The 24,879-nt window shown below is 41.7% G+C and overlaps 1 protein-coding gene across 1 annotated transcript; it reads right to left on the bottom strand.

Moving 5' to 3' along the window:
* Positions 1 to 24,564, bottom strand: ssh2a (slingshot protein phosphatase 2a). The gene is made up of 14 exons (XM_084717121.1): positions 24,013 to 24,564; positions 15,773 to 15,885; positions 15,078 to 15,142; positions 14,534 to 14,655; positions 13,522 to 13,587; positions 13,303 to 13,368; positions 12,397 to 12,591; positions 7,973 to 8,066; positions 7,247 to 7,375; positions 6,900 to 6,946; positions 6,409 to 6,555; positions 5,625 to 5,825; positions 4,036 to 4,939; positions 1 to 2,207 (listed from the first exon to the last, which is right to left on the bottom strand). The coding sequence occupies exons 1-14, from the start codon at positions 24,138 to 24,140 to the stop codon at positions 573 to 575; spliced, it is 3,912 nt and encodes a 1,303-aa protein (XP_084573247.1). The 5' UTR covers positions 24,141 to 24,564; the 3' UTR covers positions 1 to 572.
* Positions 24,565 to 24,879: the final 315 nt, after the last annotated feature.

Consider the following 24,879-nt stretch of genomic DNA (forward strand, 5'->3'; position numbering starts at 1 on the left):
CAATGTCACCATATTTATTTACTGCTAAAGCACTGAATAAAAAAAATTATCAGCTCTGTCCTGGTTGAATTAAAAATCTGAATAAAGACACATCTGTCCACTTTGCACCCAAAAACATACAGAGACAAGTCTACAGAGATCAGTGCAAAAGAATCCTCCCCGGGGTAAGAAACAGATTTCAAAATAAAAGAAAATCATCTAAATAGTAAAGTGCATGTTTGGAGAAAAAAACCCTCCTGTAGTTTTAGAAACAGGCAATGAGGGTCAAACACTGAAAACAAACGCTTCTTAAAAAAGGGAGACAGACATAAAGGAGTGCATACATACAGTCTGCACCGGTTCAGTCTTAGTTTGGACATTCATATTTCTTTACTGTACAGACAAACCTGAACTCCAGTTGAAACAACACATCCAGTGGTTTACATGCAAACATATCTTCATCATTCAGTTCTTACACACTACACATACATCGTAGGTCTAGTTAATTCGCTACACATTCACACACATCATGCAGCCTCTCTCACACATCTGCTCAGTTCCAGTCATGTCCTTTCCAGTTCATTTCACTGAGGTTACATGGTATTGTATAGCACAGTGACAGCTCGCTGCTTCTTCTCAGCAGACGCTTTGCGAGACCGTCTTGACAAGTGTCCCCTCCCTTGCTGACGCATTGTAGTGACAGTGCCACCTCCACCGTTGCCATCTGGCTCCTCCCTCTCGCCTGTGTCATCTTTTGGACACTGATGAGGGGCAGTGGAGAGGCAGAGGGATGGCGATGAGGACGACTCGTCAAGATTCCTTCCCCCGTGGGACAAACCCGAAGTGTTTCGAGCCAACACTTTCTGCTTCTTCCAGGTGTCGTCAGGGTGGGATGGGGACTTGGAGAAAGAGTCCTGGGAGTGTGATGTTGTTGTCCTAGTGTGTGACCTCATGTCCAAGTCACTGAGGTCATTGGCCGACAGCTCCAGACAGTCCAGTTTGGCCAAGGAGGCCGACCTCTTCATGAGAGATGGGGGGGTGAGTCCAGCCTGGCGGATGCGGGCCTCCAGCTCCATGGCTCTGTGCCACCATGCCAGTTCCAGGAAACTCTTCCCCTCTTGTCTCTCTCTGAGTCTCTGCCCTACTTCTATGCCTGGAGGGATCTGTTCACAACTTGCCCCTTTACACGGCCCCGGCTCTGTGTCCATAACGTCTCTCAGCCCCTGAGGCTGCCCCAGTTCCTGGTCTTGGCTGTCTGCTGTCTCCAGGCAGACGCCCTCATGGAGGAAAGCCTGCAGCTCTCTGAGTGTCTGCTGAATCCTCTCCAGCTCCTGGCTGCCACGAGCCAGCCTGCTCTGAGCATCACAGCCGGGGCTGCAGCCCCCTCGCCCTCCCAGGGAACTGGACTCTAGCCTGTCATCCGTGTCTGACTCCTGCACTGTCACCCCATCCAGAGTCATTTGCTCTGAACCGGCCTGGGGCAAACTTTGACACTTCTGCCTTTGTCTTTGGGAGCAGGTTGAGGTATCTAGAGATGATTTGTCTGACTGACTAGTAGCAGCCAGTGATGATGTCAGCATATGGCTATCAATTGTAGGTATAGCACCAGAGACTTGGCTGACATTTGAAGGGTCTGGGAGGTTGTCAAGTCTTTGCAGCTCTGTTTGTGACCCTGTCTTCGTCTCTCCGTCTTTGGACTGATCAGGTACAGCTGAGATATCTCCCTGAGTGATGCTTTGTTCTGTGCAGTTCTGAGGGAAGCAAAGGGGTGGGTGTTCTGCGCTCAGGGAACACGGGGACAGTCTGACGGGAGGGTGCTCAGCACTCGGGGAATGAAGAGGAGATCGCTGACATGCCGCCATCTCCATTTCCTGCCTCAGCTTCTGCTCCAACTGCTTGGTGGCTCGCCGCACCGAGCCTGCTGGCAAGTCGCATGGCAGCACGGAGGGCGACTGCAGGTGTGAAGGTGGGGTTAAAGAGCCGTGCGTGACTTCAGAAGTCTCCGTCTCCATATGATGTTCTGGTCGGATGAGCTGAGGGCTGTGGGAGAATGGAGGGAGCGACGAAGAGGAGGAGGAGGAGGAGGGAGTAGGAACGCAGGAGGGAGGGTGGCATATGGCTTCTATCTCTGTGACAATATGGCGGACTGACACTCCGTTGTCATGGTGAGGGTGATGAGTTCGGTCAGGGCTGGCTTTGTCAGCACTGTCTTCAGACTGTGGGGATGCCTGAGAGACGAAAAGAGAGACACATGAGTCATCGTCCGGCAATAGACTCCTCATCAACAGCAATAAGGAAAATGTGAACTAAAATGTTTAATAGTTTCACTGAAATGTATTAAATTCAAACTGCATGAAAAGTTCACCCCTATGGCAGTTTTTTTCAGTCTTTTAAATCTATTACCTGTTTGCCTTGATAAATAAAGTGGTAACAATAACAATCAATATCACATGGAATGAGACATTTTATTGTGATAAATTTTTCAGCTGCATTGCCCAGCCCTTGGTAGTAATAGTCTTCCCTTAATTATAAGTAATGATTCACACAAATTAGGGCTGCAACTAACAATTATTTTCATTCTCAAATTATCTGCTGATTGTTTTTTTTTTTTTAATTTAATTTATTTATCATTTGGTCAATAAAACATTAAAAACTGTGAAAAATGCTCAACAAATGTTGGACATTTTCGCTTGAAAAATGACTGAAGTGATTAATCCATTAACAAAGTATTAATTCATTTTCTGACTGATTAAATCGACTTATTGTTGCACCTCTAGTACATATAGTTTTTTAAACTGTATGTAAAACACCATTGCTTGGACAGTGTGAGAGACAATAACAGTACCCACAGTATATTATCTAGGCTGTTCTTTCTTCTTCCAGCAGGTGTCACTGTGATTCATACAGATTTAGTGTCCAGTCTATGTTACTGGCTCAGTTCATTTGCTACCTTTTAGTCCTTACAGACAAATTCTGACCGGGTCAGATTCCAGTTTCATTTCCAGTCTGATTAGCACAAGAAGTGCTAAATTTAACACACAGAGCAGCTATCTGCTGCTGAGACTACTGTGTTAGTAAAACTGTGTTTGTATGAAACTGAACTTGTGACCAGCTACACAGTGACTGACAACACCTTTACATGGAAATCACAAGTAGATGACTGACTGATGGAAGGGAACTGTTTGTTACAACTTATTTTGATGATATCAGGAGCTGACAGGTAACAGTGAAGTTTGGCTAAAATAATAACACAACGCAAAAAGTATACTGTCACTCATATTCAGGTCTTTTGTGCAGACTTATTTTACTTTCTCTCAATTCCTGGATGTCTGTGGGATCATGGCTATATTATTTGTTCCCACAGACACTCATGTTGTTTGACAAAACTTCAGACTACAACAAAAACATAAGAAAGGTCTGTCCAAAGGCAATTAGTAGTCTCTAACTCGAGGAAAGTGGGGAAAAAACAGTAAATTCCTCAATAATGTATCTCTGAAATAACTCTACAACCAAATCACACACATTAGGCTTACATGATCTCCTTCGCTTACATTCACTGAGCCTTCCCTAAAACAGTTTTTGTGTGAGTTGCTGAATACTTGAGAGTATTCGACTGTAGAGATGTCTGCCTGTATAACGGAACTAGATGCCACTTGTCTTGTGTTGCTCAAAGTAAAAAAAAAAACAACTATATTTGAAAACTCAATAGCAATGTGCCTTTCCAAAAACACGACCCAATTACTCTATTATGCTCAATGTTCAACAGATCTTGTTGTGAGCAATTTCATATGACCTATTTTCTATCACACCAAAACAATCTAGCACTACAGGTAAGAGTAAAAATGTGTATTTTTGATTTGGGGGTGAACTGTCCCTATAATACGCAGTCCAGAATATATTCAAAAAGGATGCTGCTGTGCCAGCTGTGTGAGCAGACTGGGGCAACTTTTGCATGAAAAACTGTTACATGCAGACAGATGCTGTTTAGCACATCCACAGATGCAAAAGACTTCTGAGACTTTCTGCATGAAGCTTGTTATACTGATGATCCCGTACCTGACTTGTCCCATTTGTCTGCTCCTCTTCTTCCTGAGCCTCAGTTTCTCCGTCTTCCTCAAGTGACAGGGGTGTCCTTTGCTGTCCCTGCTCAGAAAGTGTCTGGGATCTGCCATCTTGGGCCAGCCCCAGAAACTTTTCCCTGGCGCTGAAGAAGTTGATGCTGTCCGCGCTGTAGTTGGACGAGCCATCTGCATCGCCGCGGCTGTCCAAGGCACTGCCTATCTGTAACTCGCTGGGGTTGTTGTTGTCGTCACTGGGGGCGAGGGGGAGAACCAGGGGAAGGGGACTGAGAGGGCTGTTTTTGTCACTGGTTAAATCTGATAATGACTGGTCTATTATGTCCGAGTCAGTGGATCCCAGAGTGAGAGGAGAGACATCTTCTGAGCTGCTTCGCTCAGGCAAGTTGAGTGACAGGTCTGCCAATGTGTGTTTGGGCGCTGAAATGGTGGGAGGACCCCGGTGAGCACGCTGCAGTTCAGGAGTAGGAGGTACGATGTGGAGTGATGGTGGAGGGTGGGGCAGGGCGACAGGCACAGTCACCGCCACGCTCGCTGAATTGTCCAGTCTGTCCTCAGGGACAACAGTGGCTGCTCGAGGTCTGGGGAGGGGGTGCAGGAGGCCGTCTTCACAATCTGATCTGACCTCCTCCTGACCCGGTGAGTCACACACACTGTTGGAGTCTGTGTTTGAGTCAGAGGTGTGTGTGGTGTCTTTGGGTTCAGCACCGAGAGCTTGCAGCACAGCCACGCCCAGGAAGTGATGTAAGGAGGGGGAGGAAGTGTTGTTGTTGTGAGAGTCAGAGCGACCCAGAGAGTGAGACGAGGGTTTACACATCGACTCAGGGCGATCTGATAGGTCACTATCAGAGTGGGAGCGCCATAGCTTATTATGCCTTTGTTTGCTGTGGAAACAAAGAAAAATGACAGTTTGTTAGAACCAAAGTGCTCCATAATAGAACGTGCTGTACATCTAAGTGTTATATTTAAATAGAGTTTAAAATCTAATGATCAAATCAGTACTGGTTTCTTCCACTTTAGACCAAATGCAAAATTAAAAACATTCCTGTTCGCTAAAGATTTGGAGACAATAGTTAATGCTTGTTCATCCTTGTGCCTCAATTACTGCAGTCCCTTTTATGTAGGAGTCAGTCAGCCCTATCTCGCCTGCAGCTGATTCAAAGCACAGCAGACCAATCACTGCTCTCTATTCCTTATACTCAATGAAAATCATGAACAATTAACATTAACAACTAGATCCAACTATCCATTAACAATTAGATCCTTCCCCTCCGCTGATATCTTTAAAATCCATCAAAAGAGCCACCTCTTCTCTCTTAACTCTCAGTCTTCTATATTTTATATTTCATCTTCTGCCTATATTTTGATGTTTGTTTATTGCTATTTTGGTTATGAGTTTATCAAGTGATTCTATATATACACTATGCACTATTTATGTCTGTAGTTTTACTCATCATTTCTATGTTTTTTATTTGTCCCTATTCCTCTATGCTTTGGTCTACATCTGTTGTTTCATATGAAAACATGCTCTATAAATGAACTTGACTTGAAGTGTAAGTGAGAGCACACCTGGCCAGTAGAATTCCCTGATATTCCTCCAGCTGTTTCATGAAGGAAGGGTTTGGTTTGGTGACGGCTCGTCTCTCTTTAACATAGTCGAAGGCGGTGTCCAGGTCCCAGCCATACTCCTTCATGGCGTAGGCGATGACAGTGGAAGCAGAGCGACTCACACCCATCTTACAGTGAACCAGACACTTAGCACCAGCTTTCCTAAGACACACAAATGAGAGAGAAATTACATTAGATTACAAGACTGAGAACCCAAGGAGAACTTACATTCTGCACTTTTCATGTGGATGTCCAATCAGTGTTGATTATAAATGTAGTCCATTAAAGAAATAAATTCCTCAACGTGTGCTATATTCACTAAGAAAGCCGAGTTCTCCTGCTCGTGGAGCAGTGCCGGCAGTGCTTACATGCACCCGGACGGATTGCACACAAGCTTCTGATGCCCACGTCCATGTTGCAGGACATCACCTCATTAGCCTACAGCTGTTACTTTGCTGGTCAAAACATGGCATTTGTTGACAAAAATATTCAACTAGCATGTCCCCTGGATGCCCAGAGCTGGTGACTAGAAATCCAAGCTCAAACAGCCTGTTGTTCTTCCTGAACAACTACATCACTGTGACATCACTGGAAGAACAACACAACTCCACTTCCTCTGTCATTTTGGCACACGCTGAGGAATTTATTGCTTCCACTGGCTATATTTACCGTCGACTCTGACTGGATATCCAAATAAAGAGTGCAGAATTTTCACTTAAACAAGCTTCTGTATGTTTAATCTTACTTTGCTTTGGTGATGAACTTGTAAGTTTCGTTCCAGTACTCCAGCAGGTTGGTGGCCTCTTCATCGTACACTCTGATATTGTGATACTCAAACATCCCCGGGAAGAAGTTGTCTATCTCCCTGGTCACGTTCAGGATGTAGCGCACTCTGCGTGAGAGTCAGAACGACGCATTGAAATATGGATTGATGACAGTTTTATTGGCATTAAAAGGTCAGCAAAGCAACCTGCAAGTTATTCATATGATGAATGCTTGGCTAATACCCTAAAGGTCAAACATTACTGAAAACTATTTTGGTGTTCAATACAAGTTAACAGGTGGCTGGAAAGAACTGAAAAACCAATCAGCTCGTCACTAATGGTGCTTTTAAAATGTAGATTTTAACTGTGAATTTAATTAACTGATGAAACAGAATGTGGAGAAAAAAGTCACCCGAACAGTCAGTGATACTGATGAGTAAGTCTTTGAGTAAGTTACTGGCTGATCTCTTACCCGCTGTTCTGCAGCTCCTCCAGGTTAGAGGCATTCCACTCAGAACCCTGCAGACACCACAGATCCAGTCAATATTAAGGTTTACACAAATACATTCAATACGCAAGAACAATTAAGAATGAGGGTGAATTCACAGCTATAACAGAACAAATATATCTTGATAATTTGTGCACTGGTTCACGCTTTTGCTCAACTTCATTTTTATGTTATTAAATCGGCTGTTGCCTTACTGAACATGAACCTAAATATAAAACATTGGAGATGGGTATGGATCTGTTAATACTGCATTTCTGATAACTGCGATCAAACAGCAGGTTCTGGAATAGTTAAGACCACATGGTTCTTACCAGATAGACGTGTTCAAAGATTTCAGTGGGGCTGTCCATCTGTCCCAGGATGACTATCATCTCGTTGTCAATGAACTCCTTAAACTCCCTCAGGTTACACACCATCTGCATCTCCAGCTCCGTTCGGATCTGGGAAAAGAACGACAGCAACTCAGAGAAGGAACATGACTGTTTATGATGCTTGTGCATCCTGATTCAATGATGAATCTGTGACAAAAAAAGGACTGAGATTAAAATGACTGCATGATATAATAAAAAAAAAATCATATGGTGATTATTTTGACAGACTGCAACTGCAATATGAATCAGAATTAGCTGGAATGATAATTTATTTTTGAGTCACATTTTATTTTACAGTACACTAGTAAGATGTAACAAGCCATACTTTTGATCACATTAGACAAAAAACAGAAATAACATGTTCTTTATCAGGCAGTATTAGAACCTTTATTAGACCCTCATTAGACTTTCACAGAGGGTAATTAGTGACACATTACAACAGAACTGAACTGTAAACGAAGGTGAAATGTGTTTCTTATTACTCTCTCTATTAATGGTTTAATAAAGGGTATGACTTGTGATGCCTTGTGAATGTTCTGTATTTATGTTTTTCATTGAAGAAAACAATTAAAACCATGATGATGAGTCTTAGATAGTACAAGGGTGAAAACCTGCATACACCAAACCAGCTGTAAATTTTTGCCCATTTATGTATGTGCTTCCTACCTCCTTACAAGTGACGTTCTCCAAATCTTTCTGCATCATGATCTCTCTGAGACGCACCTTGATCAGCCTTTCTGTGCGTTCCCTCTCTGTGGGTCTAGACACACAAACACAAACACCTTTAACACATTTTCTCTGTCTTTGTCAAAATAAAAAAGAAAACACTTTTGGACACAAAGAACCACCTTCACAGTCACAGTAATGACACTTTCCTTCTGTTCACTGATTCATTTTCACGTTAGTCTCAATGAGATTACTTGTTCCACGAGAGAATTGCCACTTTGTCTGATTCTCAGAAACTGGAGAGGGAACAGAAAATCTGAGAGAGTGGCCCAACAGCGATCCATAACAAAGTCCCCTTGTAGAGTGTGCTTGTTGTTGTGCCCGGCCCTGTTTTTGACCACTCTGCTGTGGGACACATTTAGCCTTCGGACGTCACACTGATGATACCAACAAGCGGCCTAATTACCTCTCCGGAGAGAGGAGCTCAGTTTGTCTCTGAGCTTCTCATTCTTACATTGTCTAATTTTCTCATCTAACTGGATACTGACTGTCGTAGCACACAGCAGTGTGGGTCAGCAGTCAGAGAGGGGCAGTGCGAGGCCTCAGGTGTGTAACTGTAGACTTAAAACCATTTATGTTTTGGAGAATTGCTTGTTTATCTGAATGCTGAATGTCTTACTGACCCCAAGAGGATGAGTCCACAGGGCTAACAGAACCTTTTCACTCCTTCCAAGAAATGTGGGTTAGTTACCGACATCCAGTAACAGTTTAACCTCACAACAAGCTAAGACTTGCCCACAGGCAGCCTGAGGGAGGGACAGCTGGGAAACAGACTAAAAAATAAATAATAAAAGAGTGCACGTGTCTTGAATTTATGACAGCACAATGAGAAGTGCGCATGAGTAACTGAACAATGGAAATTCAATGTCACTTCCTTGAGTTGCTGATAGAGGAGTAGCCTAGGGGAATTCACAGCAATCCCCATTAATCAAACAAACACTAAAAACACACCCACATCACATCACATCACCTCCTGCTATCTCAACTTTTCATTCAGTGATTACACAGGGAAAAAAGCTGCCGTGTAAACAAACACTGGCCTGGCAGGTCATATACTGGCAGTCACGCTGTGCTGGAGGACAAACAGGGACTCTTATGTGTTTGGATGTGTTTATTGGAGATCATAAAGTGTGACTGGAAATCTTAATAAGTGCAAACACGCCTCCTCCAAAGACAGTGTGTGTAAAGAATCTGTTTCCAGGCACATAGTAAATATTGGTGTTTGTTGATTTCTTGAATTGATTATAACATGCTCCTTTTTTATGATTCCTGAATCATTTTTGGATTAGTGAATCAGTTTTTATAAATATAAACAACTATTGCTTAGTCTGTTAGCTCAATGCTAACACATAGAGGGGATTCCCATTGACAAAAAATGGAAATTAGCATTGCGATCACTGGACAATTATCTTAACAATCAGATCCATTTTACTTTACATGCTTAACATAAATCATGTGTGCTCAATCAAATTTTGAGTCATACATTTCTTATATATTTCTCCACACTGACCAACTAGAACAACAGTAAAAAGTCAAAGTCTAAATTCCCAAAGTGTTTAAAAATACAGTGACCCTTGGAAGATACATTGCGTGCCAGGAGAGGCCAGTGACCATATTTATATATATATATATATATATATATATATATATATATATATATATATATATATATATATATATATATATATCTTATTCATTGTTCACAAACACCTAGATGTAGCACTTAAAATAAAAAAGTAGGCCTCTATTTTTATCAACTCTACATTTTATTTACTACTTTTATATGCTGTCATGTCCAGGTTTTTTAAAGGACAGATTTCAAATTCAGTTGCGATAATGTGAATTATCTTAATTTAAAGGCTCACATTTGTACTATGTGCTGTTTCCAGGGGCTTTATGTATTTTGGTCAAACATCTTCTTTTAGTTAATATTTTCACACATATCGAATTGGCACACAAGTATTGTGATAGTATTGATCAGGTATATTGTCTCAGCCATAGTTTTAAATGTAACTTGATTTCTCTATCTGCCTCCACCTCAGCCTCTCTTTTCTTTCCATCCAGGGGCATCAGGTGCATTCAGCAGCAGAGTATCTTCCTTAATCCCCCCTCAACACCCACATCCTCTACGCCCTTCTCTCTGCCTGCCACCTGCTTCTGTCCGTCTGTGTTGGTCTACCTATTCATCTGTCTCGACTCCATTTTTCCAAATGTAAATCAAGCTGGCTAAAGCCTCGGCTATTTTGGACACCGGAGGACCTCTTAAGTCTGTGTGTGTGAGAGAGAGAAAGAGAGAGCACTCCAAATAGGTAGCGAGACACATCACTAAGCAGTAGAGAGGGGAATTTCCCTGGTATTAGTAAAGACATAAATCTAGCAGCCTGTGTCATTCCCTGCGCTCTCTGTGTTCCCTTGTGGATCTGTTGACAACAGAGATTAAGATCCGATGTGTGCATGTGCACCAGCACGTCTACTGGCACATAGTTTTTGCTTTTGCTCTCGTGCCTGTGTATTGCACTTTTGTTTTTGTTTGTGCATCTCTCTGTTGCTTCTTGTTACCCACAGAGGTTACAGACGGCGTGTGACCCCAGGTCCAGAGTTCAGGGCTCTGAAGACCGACAGACATTCAGCCATGGAAATGTAGCAACACTGTCGGCACGTGAGGAGAGGTTAGGCAATGATGTTGTGAGGATGCCACTGAGCACATTCTTGCAAAAATACAGCTTCTGTGAAACACATATGGCTTTCTCTGAATCTGAGAAGCAAGTATGTGCATTTGTGCAGCAGATGTTGTGAGGCCTTTACTGATGTGAATTTCTGGGTAAACATACGTTTGTCCTTATGTGTGCATGCATGATTTTCCTGTAACCTACACCTTTTACACATGGCTGAAATGCATATGCATGTCACCATGGCCGTCATGTAAAAGTTCACAATTTTTCAAAGGCGCTCCATTAATTATAGTACAGCCTTCATAAATGTTGTCAGCTCAGAACATTTCTTATTTTTGATGTGCATGTGTGTCTAAAATACTTCCACACTGAGGAGATTTACATGAAAGGCAAAGGATAAAACTTGTGTCTTGTTGGCTATACAAGCAACATTTTGATCCATCAAATACAGCAGATGAACCTTTATGAATTTTTGTCTTACAGTTACTTTTTATGTAAAAATATTGTATTGATTTTAAAAGTGTGTCCTATAAGAGTAGAAGATACAATGTGTGACTGTAATTCATCTACTCACCTCCCAAATACAAAGAAGCACTGTTCATCAAGTATGTTGACAATTAAAATCCCCACATCCATCCTGACAACCTACACACCCATAGGATTATAAGCTATAGAATACATTTATGTGAAGGAAGGAAACATATAATTAGATAATGAAATAATTGTCTGTAATTACTCAAGCAAAGGAAAATAGGGGAAAAAAGAGAAATAAAGAGGGAGAGGAGAGGACTTATTACTGTAATAGAATATTTATGGGTTCTATCACCCTATTCTTCAACAAAGGGTTCCTGTAATGAGTCATAAAAATTCAGAAGGGGCCTCCATATCTAAGCAAAAGTTTAAGAGGACCCTTTGAGTGTGTTTCTAGTTTTAAGAAATACATCACATCTTTGGCCCAATGAGAGAAGAGCGAAGGAGTGTGTTGCTTCCATTTTAAAAGGATCAAACACGTTGTGAGGACTGTAGTGAAGACCGTGACCACATCAGCTTTATTTGGCAAGAGAGCACAGAACTCCTTTGATGTTAAACCAAAGTGCACACAGACCGGATCAGGGTCAAACTGAATTTCAAACATTTTACTAAAAGCTTTAAAAATACTGGAGAGATTCAGATTCAGCCGGAACATGTGCATTAAGACTGCTGGCCGGCTTCTTCATCAAGGATCAATATTTCTACAAATCTTTACAAGACTAGAACTCTATGTACCATCTCACAGTTACTTTTTACATAAGTCTTGGTTTTCAAAATGAAAATCATTTGAGAAAGTCGTTGACCTTCAAGAACAAGTGAGTTTACCACTCCTGCTCTTTGGCTACTTTAGTTTATGGATTATACATTATTTGACTACTGTATCATAACCAGACGAACTGAATATAATATTTCTTGTGGGTAATGAAATTTGCCACTTTGCAGAACTGCAAATTCACTCTGTATTTCCCACAGGAATTTTGCACCACATATCAATGGGGGACGAGCATACAAAATGAAAACTTGCGAAAATGACTCTCTGTCTGGAATGTACCAAAGACCAAACAATATTCCAGATATTCCATCATCTGTGTAAACTGTGGATTTGCGTAATGTGTGTGTGTGTGTTTTCATGTAGTTATCTCTCTCTCCTCCTCTACTCACAGGTCTGTGAAGAGAACGGGTGAATTGGCACGGTGCGACTCGACGTCCTGCATGGCGTTCCACTCATTGATACAGAACTGGTTGGATGACACCCTGCTCTGGTAGTAGCTGACCCAGGTCAGAAACAAGCTGCCTGGGTAGTAGTTATGGCAGCGAGCCACCTCGCAAGCTTTGTGGAGTGACTGGAGGGCAGACCTGAGGCAGTGAGAGGAAGAAGATTCACACTTGAGAGGTTGTCTCAAAGTCAAAGACACAAAAAAGGACACGCAGAAAAACTAGGGTGAAATTTGGGCTGAATATTACTGTGTTCTTCCTCACATGAGTGGCTGAGAGTAAAATTATTTAAATTTGGAGAGGCTAGAGCAATGGGCATAGAGAGAAGTAGAGGAATTTGTGAGACAAAGACAAAGTTGAAATTGATAGAAAGATAAGTGAGGAATTAATAATAACACATTTGAGAAATATAACAAGGGAGGTGGGAATAATTAGCGGAAGAAACAAGGGACCAACAGAGGTGACAAGAGAAGAATGGACCGACCGCAGCGATGAAAGACATAGAACTGAGATATAACTGCAGATAAATAAAGGAATCAGAAGATATTCGTGGGAGAGGGAGGTCAGGCGAAGAACAAAGTAACAAAGGGACAAGAAAATGAGGAAATGAAGACAACGAGTACGGAAATGAAGAGGCAGCAGTTGCATGTGAGACAGGGAAAGATAAAGAAGAGACTGGAAGGCAGAGAGATAATGAGGAGAAAAAGGAAGAGGAGAGGGAAGATAAGGGACAGCGACAAAGATAGAAGGCTGGAGGTCAAAGTCAAAGGAGGAGTACAATGGACAGTCTTTGAAAGCCTGCAACCTTAACCTCAATGCAACAATTTAAAAAAAAACGTAAAGGTTGCTCACCACATGGCCTGCACAGAAACTGGCTTGAAAACATGAACCCTGTTCACTGTCGACACACTAAAACCCCTGTAATGATAAAGGAAAAGATTAGAAATGGGATGCCCTTGAATAGATTATAGCCATCTAACAACACAACTTTCAACAAAATAGCTAGATAAAAATAAGTCAATTGCCCCAGGGAGCAGTAAGAGGAAGCAGGAGGTAGGTGTGGCCTCTTACCCGTCTCCATCCAAGTGGATCAAAGTGTCACTCCACAGAGGTAGAACCAGACCCACCGTACAGCAGCTGGAAGGAAGATCAACACAGTAAACAACAGCATGACAAAACAAGACACACTGGTTTGACATAATACAGGGATGTGCCCAGGACAGCATTAAAAAGTATAACAGTAGAGGTAGTCAGACAAATGCATGCTGATGCCATCCTTCACTTCAAAAACTTTCAATTTAGCTGCTGGCAACTTTCCCCTCTCATTTGACTTTATACAGTATTAATCCAAGAAAATAAAGTGATAAAGACCACTGTTGAAGTAAAACATGCATATATATTTAGGAGTACACATCAAGTCCTGAATTTTACCAGTCAATATTATTGCAAAGCTTAAAGGAGAGGTAACATGCAATCTTTTCTTAGCATGGGATTTAATATCTACTAACCCTCATGCGTGAAGGTCAGGTTTCATTTTTTTAGTCCACAAAACACCGCAAGTTAATGGTAACCAGTTTTCAAATGTAAAAAGACAACTGGGAGAAAAAAAATCAGATGGCCCCATACCACTCGACTGGTGTAATCCACGTCTCCTAAAGCTCCTGCGTGCTGTTCACTTGGGTGTGCACCGTGTCACACCACAGACACCTGGTTCAGACAGTTTGCACGCTAACATGAATGTGCCTCCAAACTAAGGATCTACAGTGAAGATTTAGGCTAAAAACATTATGTAAGTGACATCTTTCAAGTCAACTTGGCATGCCGGAGCTTTAGGAGATTTGGATTACACCAGACGAGGTGAAGAGGCATTATTGAGGTTGTTTTTTACATTTGAAAACTGGTCACCATTGACTTGTGTTGTTTGGGAGATTCTGCAATGCTGTTTTCCAGTGAAACTCAAGCAGTGTTTAGTGGATTGAAAAACTAAACCCGACCTTCAATCAGCATTTTTTTGGGTGACTATACCTTTAATATCACACTAAAAGAAAGAAAGAAAGTAGAGGACTGTTGTCGTGGCACTGACCTATCAGAGGAGACAAAGTCCATGCCGAGCACGATGCTTTCCTCCGTGTCCTGTCGACCATTGGTGGAAACCACCACCATGTAGCGGGTTACCTGAGGGTAGGCGCTCTCCAGGCGCACGGCCTTCAAGGAAATAGAGAGACTTACTTTTAATCTACTACAATTTAATTTACTACTACTACAATTAATCAAGAATCAAAATAGTTGAATAGTTTAATTCTTTTTACTACTTGCCCAGTCGGCAAAGTGAGTTGCTACATGCATAAGCACATGACAACTGCTGGAATATTTCTTGATCAAAGATGTTGCAAGAAACTTAGAGAAATGGCAAAACTGACTTTCAGGCCTACACTAAACACTCTGAGTGCTGTATGTTTTATGTAAGAGGATCGATGTTGGTGCTGACAGAAGAGTTAACACCAACAAGTTTCAGTTCTTTATGTTTGTTAACAAAGAATTGAAACTGACCCTCATTCTGGAGAATAATCTTACTGATTATAATACCACCTTATTCCTGTCTTTACAATTGTGTATGTGTTACTAACCAGTCGGATGGTGTCCTCTGGCCGCAGCACAGTGAACATGGTCTGAAGATGTTTCTGGAGGTCACCTGGATAGAAAAGATTTCAAGAGCCTCATTCAGTTCCAGTTTCTTTTGGACAACAGTCACTTTCGTAGCATTAAAAGGTTGACATAACACCCAAGATCATGTGTCATTTCCCCTGTGGCGAGTTTCCAGCGCTTTCACGTTGGAATCTCTTTCACTAACCTACATTCAACCTCAGCTCTGAATACATCTGAGGAAAAAAATAATTCTGAAACAAAGTTTCTGATGCTTTCATAGCAATCAGCCCATTTCACATCACAATGGTAAACTACACCTCCAGTGACTAAAAGGCTGTCTGTACCCACAAACAGCAGCAGATTATACTTCTCTTCAGTTAATTTGGTGATATTTTAGGAGTGGGTTCCTTGATAGAACATTCATCAAAACAGTTGGCGCCACACTGCATGCAGCAGTGAACTGACTACTCTGAACTTATTTGCCTTGTTGTGAAACAGCTTTGGTGAAGTTAACACCAGCTGTTACTGATGATGCTGTAAAGGAAGGAATGAAAACACACTGTGCTATTTAACCTCAAGTCCTTTTATGCCATAGAGTTCATTTCTTAGTGTCAAACTGAGGGGAGGAAAGCACTGGGAGAAGCTGCAGCTGTCATTTGAGTGTACAAGTCTTTACCTGTGTGCTTGTTCCTGCGCTGGCTGATACGAGGTGCAGAGTTAGGCGTGGGGCTGTTTCCCCTGGGAAGGAACAGGGCTGCACCTTTCACGGTGAGAAAACTCTCACTGATACTGGATGGGAAAAGAAGAAAAGAGAAATGAATGTAAGTAGCAAACTCTGACAGTTTTTCTACTCATATTTGGACTTTTGTATAACTTATGTAACTTCATGTGCTATCACTATCTTGCACATGCTGACCTCAGCTTCTTGTTATAAGCATAAGATGAGAGAAGGAACAGACGAGTGTTGTCATGGGCTTATGTCAGTGTCACAATGCTCCATTCAGCTGGCCTGTGGTCTGCCGGCTCCCCACATCAGAGCTGACAGACCGATGCAAGTAAAACAAGACCCGAGCCCCAATGTGAACTCAGAACACAATGTTCTCTGCTCCTCCACACAGCTGGATTACACACACACAGACTTACTCACACTAACAGCTGCCAGTAGGGAGGGATGGCTGGACTTGGGGGGGGGGGGGGGGGGGTCCAAGAGGGAAGACAGAGTGAGTACCCTCCTACAAAATGTTTGAGTGGAGATAAGAGCAGGCCAGCCCACAGTGCTGTGCACCAAAGCAGGTTGTATCAAACAGGGTTCTGTTCCTTTCTGGAACACTTAATCTTATTAACTGTGACTGAGGTCACTGCATTGAGGAGGAGGACACATAATAAACTGAGGTCAGTGTTTCAACTGGATACAAAACAACAAGTGTGTGTGGGTGTGGGCACCTCTGGTGTGAAAGACTAGGTTTTTGTTTAGAGTCTCACAGTGGCACACTAACCTAAGTCACACTAGATACCAATAAAACAGGTTGGAAGACCTAGTTCTACAGCCTTATGACCATGTCAAATGACAGCCACGGGACCAGTAAACCATAACCATTATGATGCTGAGCAAGAGGTCTGCCACTGAGACAGCCAGCACTTTGGCAATGCTCTTGCATTTATTCAGAGGATGCAAAAAAAAGCACTGCTGGAGAAAAGTGTGCATTTTAAATATTTAAATCTGGATTTGGGGCATTTATTTCCCAGGATAGTATAGTCATGCTCTATGGCATTTATCCTCTGCATGTTTTTGTTCATGTTTTACAAAGGGTCTAACCTGAGCCAGGCCATACAACGATCATATCACGCCATAAAGGCTTAATAGTATACAGCTGTTAAAAAAAACAATAAAACCTATAATACACTGGTACACTGGTACTCAGTATTGGCCAATATAAAGTATCAGTATAATTCTCAATATTTTAAATGCAATGTTAAAAATGTTATGATTTGACGCTATCCTTTGCCAAATATGAAGGTATCATTGGTTGAATAAAACAGAGTTGCTGCAATTAATCGATTATTAATTGACTATTCAATTATTTGCAACTACTTTGATAATCTTTAATAAAAATGTCCACATTCTCTGATTCCAGCTCTTAAAATGTTAATATTTTCTTGTTTCTTTCCTCTATGATAGTAAACTGAATATCTTTGGACAAAACAAGACATCTGAAGAAGTCCTGTTGAGCTTTGAACATTTTTCCCCATTTTCTGACATTTTATGGACCAAACAACTAATTGATTAATCAAGAAAACAAATAAAAGATATTTAACATTTAAATATGGGTTTGAAGTAGCCCTCGCAGAACAAGAAGGAATTCATCATAGTAACAAAAACACACTGGGTGTATTGGTTCTGCTGGTTTTGCCATTATTGAGAACACAAGTCAAGCTGGCAGGAACTTAACCTATCAAGGAATAGGAACATGTTCAGCCACAATCTTAATAGCCAGCCAGACCTGGGTCTTAAAGTCAAACACATTTCCATAGCAACCCCTTTTATTACTTTTATTGCATTCCAATAGTATTTTTAATTATCTGCTGGCTCAAATATGCCCAGTTGTAGTTCTTTTTTCACACTCAATATTTTACACAGACATTAACCAAAAGAAGTTAATGTGATTTTTTTTAATCAGTAAATGTAGAGAGTGTCTACATGGAATGAACAGTTTGTTCATAATAAAATGGAACAACTGCTGTGAATATAAATGTTACTAAAGGAAACACTGATCTAGGGAGCTGGCTGACCTGTTCTACTAAACTTGAATAAGGGTGGTTTCATAGCCTCTGGGCTTAGAAACTAAGACAAGGAACTGACACGCAAATGGTGACGATCACTGGGACCAATCAAAGTGAGGCGATGACATCAAGGCCACGTATTGCTTTTGAAACTGCGTTAACGATTGATGTGTTTACTTTGCTGGTTAACCACTATTCTGGATTATCTCCCTACAGCAGGGTCCAAGTTTACACTCAGTGAACCTGACTACAGTTCGTCAGTGTCATACTGAGGGCAAAAACAAGCCTGGTGCCGTCTGCCATTTAGGCTTCCTGTCACCCCCTTTTCCTCTGTAACTTCATCTCGCCATCCTTCCAGCCATCCAACTGTCCTTCCTGAGTTTTGCTGAGACCATGGATGTACAGGATCAGGAGACGCAGATGACAGGGACAGAGAGAAAAAACAAAACTGCAGCCTTCTGCTGCTGAGCTTATTTCCCATAACCCTCACACCCTTGACCCAGCTGTTTCCTCTCACTCTCCCCTTTGTCACTTCCTTTTTTCTGCATTCTTTGCAATTTCGCCCTACTTTTCAGTCCTGTCACTCTCCTCAGTTCCTGCTGCATCATGTCCCACTGGGCTCATACACAGACCGATATACTGTACTTGGCAATGACCATGTATGGCAGTGCTACTGTACAATGTCATCTGAAATATAACGCCCATACTCTCTCTGAGAATCTGAGGAAGTTGATGCACGTGCATGCACGCAAACACACTCTGTTATGCCTGCACACGGACACAGCGAGAAAGTGGAATTTAAGCCTGACAGTTGGAGAGGTGGGAGGGTGTGAATGACTCTCAAATACAGTTTCTAAAAATACAGTAGTCCTTTAAAAATCGTAGCTATTGATAGACTGCATTCAGAAGGGCATGGTCGACTGACTGTACATACGAGCTTCTTTTTGACAGAGCAATGACAACCTGCTGCAGAGGTTTAACGCTGCATGTGCTCTGACTGGTTTTAGGCTACTTGCAAAGACATATATTATATGTAGGCCTATGCTGAGCTCAATGTTTGAACGAGGAAGATTAGAAAAAATTGTCAAGACAACTGCAAATTTCAATCAGAAAAACTGATTTAAGGGCAAAAATATACACAGAGAAGGATAAAGCAAGTGGATAAATGGAAAGAGGGCAACAAGTTCAACTAAATCTGTGTTCACAAAGTATGTGAATAAGGGGTGGGCAGTGAAGGATGATAAAGAGATGAAGAAAGACGACCCAGTCAGAGTGTGTAACAGAGAGCGGGGTGGGTCGTCTTTTGGCATCCAGCCATCCAGGGCTTTGGGCAGAAGTGAGGTGGTAGGTACTTGTTAGGGCAACAGTCACAGACACAATCATAACTATGTAAGGACCACTCCACATAGTGGGCAGATAACTGGGTGACCCCCCCCCTCCTGCTTGTGCCCATATTAGTCAGTCTCAGGAGGAGAGAGGGATAAATATAGGGTCTGGTTCTATACAGAGCAGGCCCCACTAAGGCCTTATGAGTTCGCACCCGAGGCAGATACAGCACATGGGAAAGTCAGGGAGTTAGTTGACGGTGTGTTCGTGTGTGTCTGCATGTCCACGGGCGCACGTTAGACCCTGATGCTTGGAGGCACGGCCATGGAAAATGTGTCACAAGCAGAGGACAGTAACAGATGGATGAGAAGAGAGAAAAGTCAAGTTTGTCATGGTATGTCACGAAGGAGAGGCCCGTAACACCTAGCTACAACATGGCAAGGCAGGGACCTCTGTCGCATGACCTCTCTCTGCTAAACAGTCTGATCAATTTCAATTACCCCCAGAAATAAGTTCAAGACTCGTTACAATTGCTCAGCAGATTATTAGGCAAAGTATTAGACAGGAGAGGGTGGCAGATGAGGACAGCCAGAGCAGAAGAGGGTCAGGACTGATAAAGAGAAAAGGATACCAGGTCATACAAACATAGACTTTTATCAACTGGCACAGGCAGCAGTCAACAAATTGCCCAGTGTTTTTTTCAAAAATATCAATTTATAAGTACATATCAATTCTGAATATTTTAAATGCTTTCGATACTCATTTAAGTATCAATACTCTGGTGATCCAGAACAGGCATTCTTTCTTTTTTGCCCTCTCTTGTTATGTTATAGCCTTGTTATGTGCATCTAAATAAATTTTAAATATTTTATGCCCTCAATGTAGTGTCAATTTTTCACCAGTATACTGAAGTTGGTACTGAATATCAATATTTTTTTTTAGAAATTCCAGTATTGTGACAATACTAGTGCCCAGACTTACTGTCTTCTGTATGTGAGTGAGTGTGTACCACCAGTTTTTCAGCAGTTTCTTTAGTAATCCAATGTTCAGGTCATGGTCTGAGCACCAGCCACCTTAGTGAACTAAACATACCTGAGCCAGGCAGGCAGTGCTATTCTGAGAAGGATTCAGATTACATTTGAACTTGCGGTTTAGACAAACTACAGGCAGAGAAACGGTACTGATGAAGCTCAGTAAAATAGAATTTAATGGTGGTCAAATAAAATGGCCAAATGTGTCCCAGGTGGCACTAACAATACCTTAATAGGGGGTTTTACATTCTCACTTTGATATCTTCTGTTCTTACTTTCCTGATTTTAATACGGAGGTTGTTATATCCGTAAATGTCTTAACTGTTGTAGTTTTCCTGTTCTTCCCCAGGAAAAGAAGCTAATGTGTGTCCTAATAAAATCTCAAATAGCTTGTACTACTACTACTAGTACATTATAGTATGTGGAACTTCCAGGACACACATCCATTAACAAACACTACCAGATGTCTGCATGCAACAAATAGGACTAGCTGTAATACACTAGATAGCTACACAGCTGGCCTGATCTCATGCCATTTACTGAAGCTAATTATACGAACTTAAACCAAGTTATGTAGGTTATTTGATTTTAGATGCACCACACGCACACACACAAGCATAAGTAGTGACCTATATCCCTGCTCAGCTGCTGACGCCCCCCCCCCCCATCACAGAAACACACACTTCAGTTGTCATGTTTCAGTCTCATCTGTTTTCTTTGGAAATGGCAGTAGAAAAGAGAGGTTTGCCGGTATTTCTAAAGTTGGTCAGACAACAATGGTGTTTTAGATGCCACAGGTAACACTTAACTCCATGAACAGCCTCAAGCCTTGTAATTACTCATTCAAACCCTGGTTAAACATTATAGTCCTGCTGACATTCTGCCACATACAGACATTCACACTATAAACAAACAGACATGTGTAGACAAACATTTAACACACTCAAGTGGTGTAAATCAAAGGATGCGAAAATCCCCTGCACTGTGATGAGGGCCCTTCTCCATCCTGAGCAATACAAAGGAATGGTGATAAAACAATCAACAAGCAGTGGCCATGCAATGTAACCAACAAAACCAGGAAGTCAGAAGTTTCCCCACATCTGCTGCTATTTATCAGACACACGCCTGCCAGTGTACACTGTGTATGTCTTGCAATAACATCTTCCCATAAACCTTTCTTGTGCAAAGTAGCGTTAAAAAAAACACTATGACCTTAAAGACTGGGCACAGCCCTATTAAAAACTAAATGCTCAGTTTACTCAATAACCTCACAGCACAATCATGTGTCTAACAGCTGAAAAACAATGCAATTACAACACAGGTTGTCCTCGAGTTTCCTGAAAACCATGACAGAGGGCCTTTTCTCATGCTGGGCACAACCAATTACTGACATAAACAACCAGAAACACAGACACTGGGACTAAATAAATAGATTTTCTGCAAAATTGGGAAATGTTGATTTTATCATCTTTTAATCCAGTTGCAGTAATTTCTTCATTGATTTTTTTTGTTTCCACCCCCAATTTGCTAAGCGTATCTGAGCCGGCACCACATGAGAGTTTGGAAACACGGGAACAGACCAGCCTTTGATCTGTCCTGAAGGGCAAACTTGTCTTCAGCACATGTACAAGTCAACTAAATCCTTTTACATCTCAAAAGCAAAAAGAAGCCTTTACCTCGCTTTGCCTTGATGTCTGCAGACACTGTAGATCACGGATAAGATCACTGTAAGACTCCCTTACATCACAACTGAGACACTCACATTAGTGTGAATAAAGCTGGAAACCCACCAGAGGTGCAAAGTAATGCAGTACAAATACTTAATTACTGTGCTTCAGTAGACTTTTCAAGTATCTGTACTTCCCTTGAGCACTTATTGTGCTGACAATATTGTACTTTTATTCTCTACATTGTAACACAAATATCTGTGCTTTCTACACCTTACATTTTCAAGACAAGGTTGTTACTTAAGTTCTAATGCATATCAGGGGAATTATTGATTATTTTTATTTTGCATCATTGTGCACAGCCTTCCCAACATCAGGACAGCTTTCAACCTAAATTGATGGGACAAAAACACTTAGAAAAGATGATTTCTTGGTGTATACACCAGTGTACATCACACATGACAAACACAGCATGGTGATAAACAATATAAAAGATGTAACAAGACAAAACAGACTGTGGGAAAAATTGTGAAGTTCAGTTAGCTTTGCATTGAACTAGCCTGTAGAAATGTCCTTCCTTCATTTCAGAGCCTGTGCTGATTCACTTTTACTTTTATTTGGGTAAAGAAATTGAATCAGTAATTCTACTTTAAACAGTCTTTTTTTACACAAGTATCTGTGCATCTTCTTGAGTAGAGAATGTATGTTTGGCACCTCTGAAACCTACATAATATTTAGTTAAGACCACAGACCAGTGGGCCTGAGGGCTAAAATTAACTGCAAAGTGTTTGTATTTTAGGTCATAAAATGCTATCTGATCAGTAACCAATCATGCAACCATTTCCAGTATATCTTATTACTGGGTTACAAGGAGATTTGCTGTCATAGTTGCTAAGACAGACATAAAAGTGACATTCAGTTGCTTGTTTCCTGGTTTCATTATCTGAGTATCAGAAGCCAAGTGGATGCAGGCCAATTTTTTGGGTCTGTCTCCAAGAAACATTACCTTGAGATGAGTCAGACACCTCAAACATTTAGCTTAGGGTCATAATGGGAGAAGGAAGCGCTGTGTGGCTCTGATGGTTTATCTGACAGGTGCTGTTTAATGAGGCAGGTAAAAAAAAAATCAAAAAGACGACAAGATCCAGGACGTCTTGCTCAATATTAAGTTATACAGGCAACCTTGGCAAAAAACTATGGCATTATCTTTTGGTGAACTAATACAATACATTTGTTGAGCTCAGTGCTGCCAGGATCTTGTTGTCTTTTTATTTAATTAAATTGTTGATTTATGGTTATACTTCACATTTTATTAAGGCTGATATTATCGAAGCACAGAGCTATATTGGTATATAGCAATATCGACATATATGTTGTCAGCTGATATATTGGTGTTGGATTTCAAAAATAAAAAAAATCAGTATTAGAGGGGTTCTTAATTTTATACAAAAATGTGGAAAACTTACAAGTATTGCTGCCTTTTCTTCTTCTTTGGGCTTTTTAAGTGATTTTCCTGGATGTCTGAAAGATGCATGTTTTTGTACATATTCTATGTGCAATGTGTAAAAAGAATAACATTTTTTTTTAATCCCTAATATTGGTATTGTTCTTAGCTGTAACTTAATAACACTCACCTGTTCAAAAAAAACAGTAACCCTTCCTTTGACAAACAAAAGGGCAGGGACAAAATGCCAAAACACAAACTTCTGATATGAAGATCAGGTGATGTAGCTTGTCTCAGTAAATCAGAAGCACTGTGGCTTCCCTATATTAGGAGTGTCTGGACCTGTGAAACAGGTAGCATGATTCACACTTCATGCAGAGCCTTTATGTCTTAGTAAGGTCAAAGAGGATCCCTAGTGATGAGTAAGACCCTGCTACGTCACCAGGAAATACATTCAACACTGATGTTGCAAAATTATTACAAATGCTCGGCTTACTCACACTGTTGTAATGTTTAAAGTTAAAAGCCAAAGTCTTTCACAACCATGTGCTGAATGGAGACCATTTACTGTCACACACACTTGATTTACCAATGTGTGTTAATGCATAAAACAAACAACTTCAGAGTATCCATCTAGCCTCCACAACGTGTCACTTTGTGAACTTACAGCTGGTTGATCTGATTTCTTGACACCACCGCGTCGTCGCTAAAGTAGGGCACCATCTTCGCCCCGCAGCAGGAGCAGAAGCTCACCGCCGATGAGCTGTCGGAGCCGGACACCGCGCCGAGGGTCATGCCGGCGGCGTGGGAGCGCGGAGCAGGGGGAAAGAGGGTGTCAGGTGCTCTCGCTCCGAGAGAAAACTTTTACTCCTCTCCTACAGTCATGTGCTCTCTCATTTCAACACGGCGAACAGCTGTCTTCTCTGGATGGTAATGGTCGTGATACAGTAGAAAAGGACGGAATATCCCGCGAAACAGGCAAAGCAAAAATGAGATGTTTCCACAATAACTATGTTGCAATAAATTAGGCAGGGCAACTACATGTAGCACATGTTGTTCCTGCCGCTTGATGCTGTCCAATAGTATCTCCCAGCGAAGCGAAAGCGAGTCCCATGTTGAACAAGTTTCCGTAGCGTTTTCCAAATAAGTTTTATCCTCGTTACAAAAGACAGTACCCTTTACCAAGTACAGTACTGAGACATATGACTTCGGTCAAACTCTCACCGGAGAAGTCATAAGAGGGCGGAGCTGGAGACATGTGGTTTTAGGAAAAGGGGGGGAGCCAGCGAGGACAACAGGGAAGTACGACCGCCCACACGACCAGCCCGTCTGCACCGACACTTCAGCTGCACATTTTGTATACAAAGAGTTGGACCATGCTGTTTGCAGGTATTTACTCCAGCAGGTGTTCAGCTCCTGTTCTCTGGATGAGGGTGTGCTTATCAGTGAATTCCCCGCCTGGAGTGTTTGGTTAAAAGCTGCGTGCTCTTGGTACTGCATGGCATAGGCTGCCCATGACAGATTATATAATGCT

This window comes from Lutjanus erythropterus, chromosome 4 (assembly GCF_056507025.1).
Source record: "Lutjanus erythropterus isolate fLutEry1 chromosome 4, fLutEry1.hap2, whole genome shotgun sequence".
NCBI lineage: Eukaryota > Metazoa > Chordata > Actinopteri > Lutjaniformes > Lutjanidae > Lutjanus > Lutjanus erythropterus.

Coding starts and splice junctions, on each gene's coding strand:
- ssh2a (XM_084717121.1), bottom strand. CDS start 24,140: ATGACCCTCGGCGCGGTGTCCGGCTCCGACAGCTCATCGGCGGTGAGC. Junction 15,143..15,772: donor GCGCAGGAACAAGCACACAG/GTAAAGACTTGT, acceptor TTTTCTATCCAG/GTGACCTCCAGAAACATCTT. Junction 13,369..13,521: donor ATCCACTTGGATGGAGACGG/GTAAGAGGCCAC, acceptor TTATCATTACAG/GGGTTTTAGTGTGTCGACAG.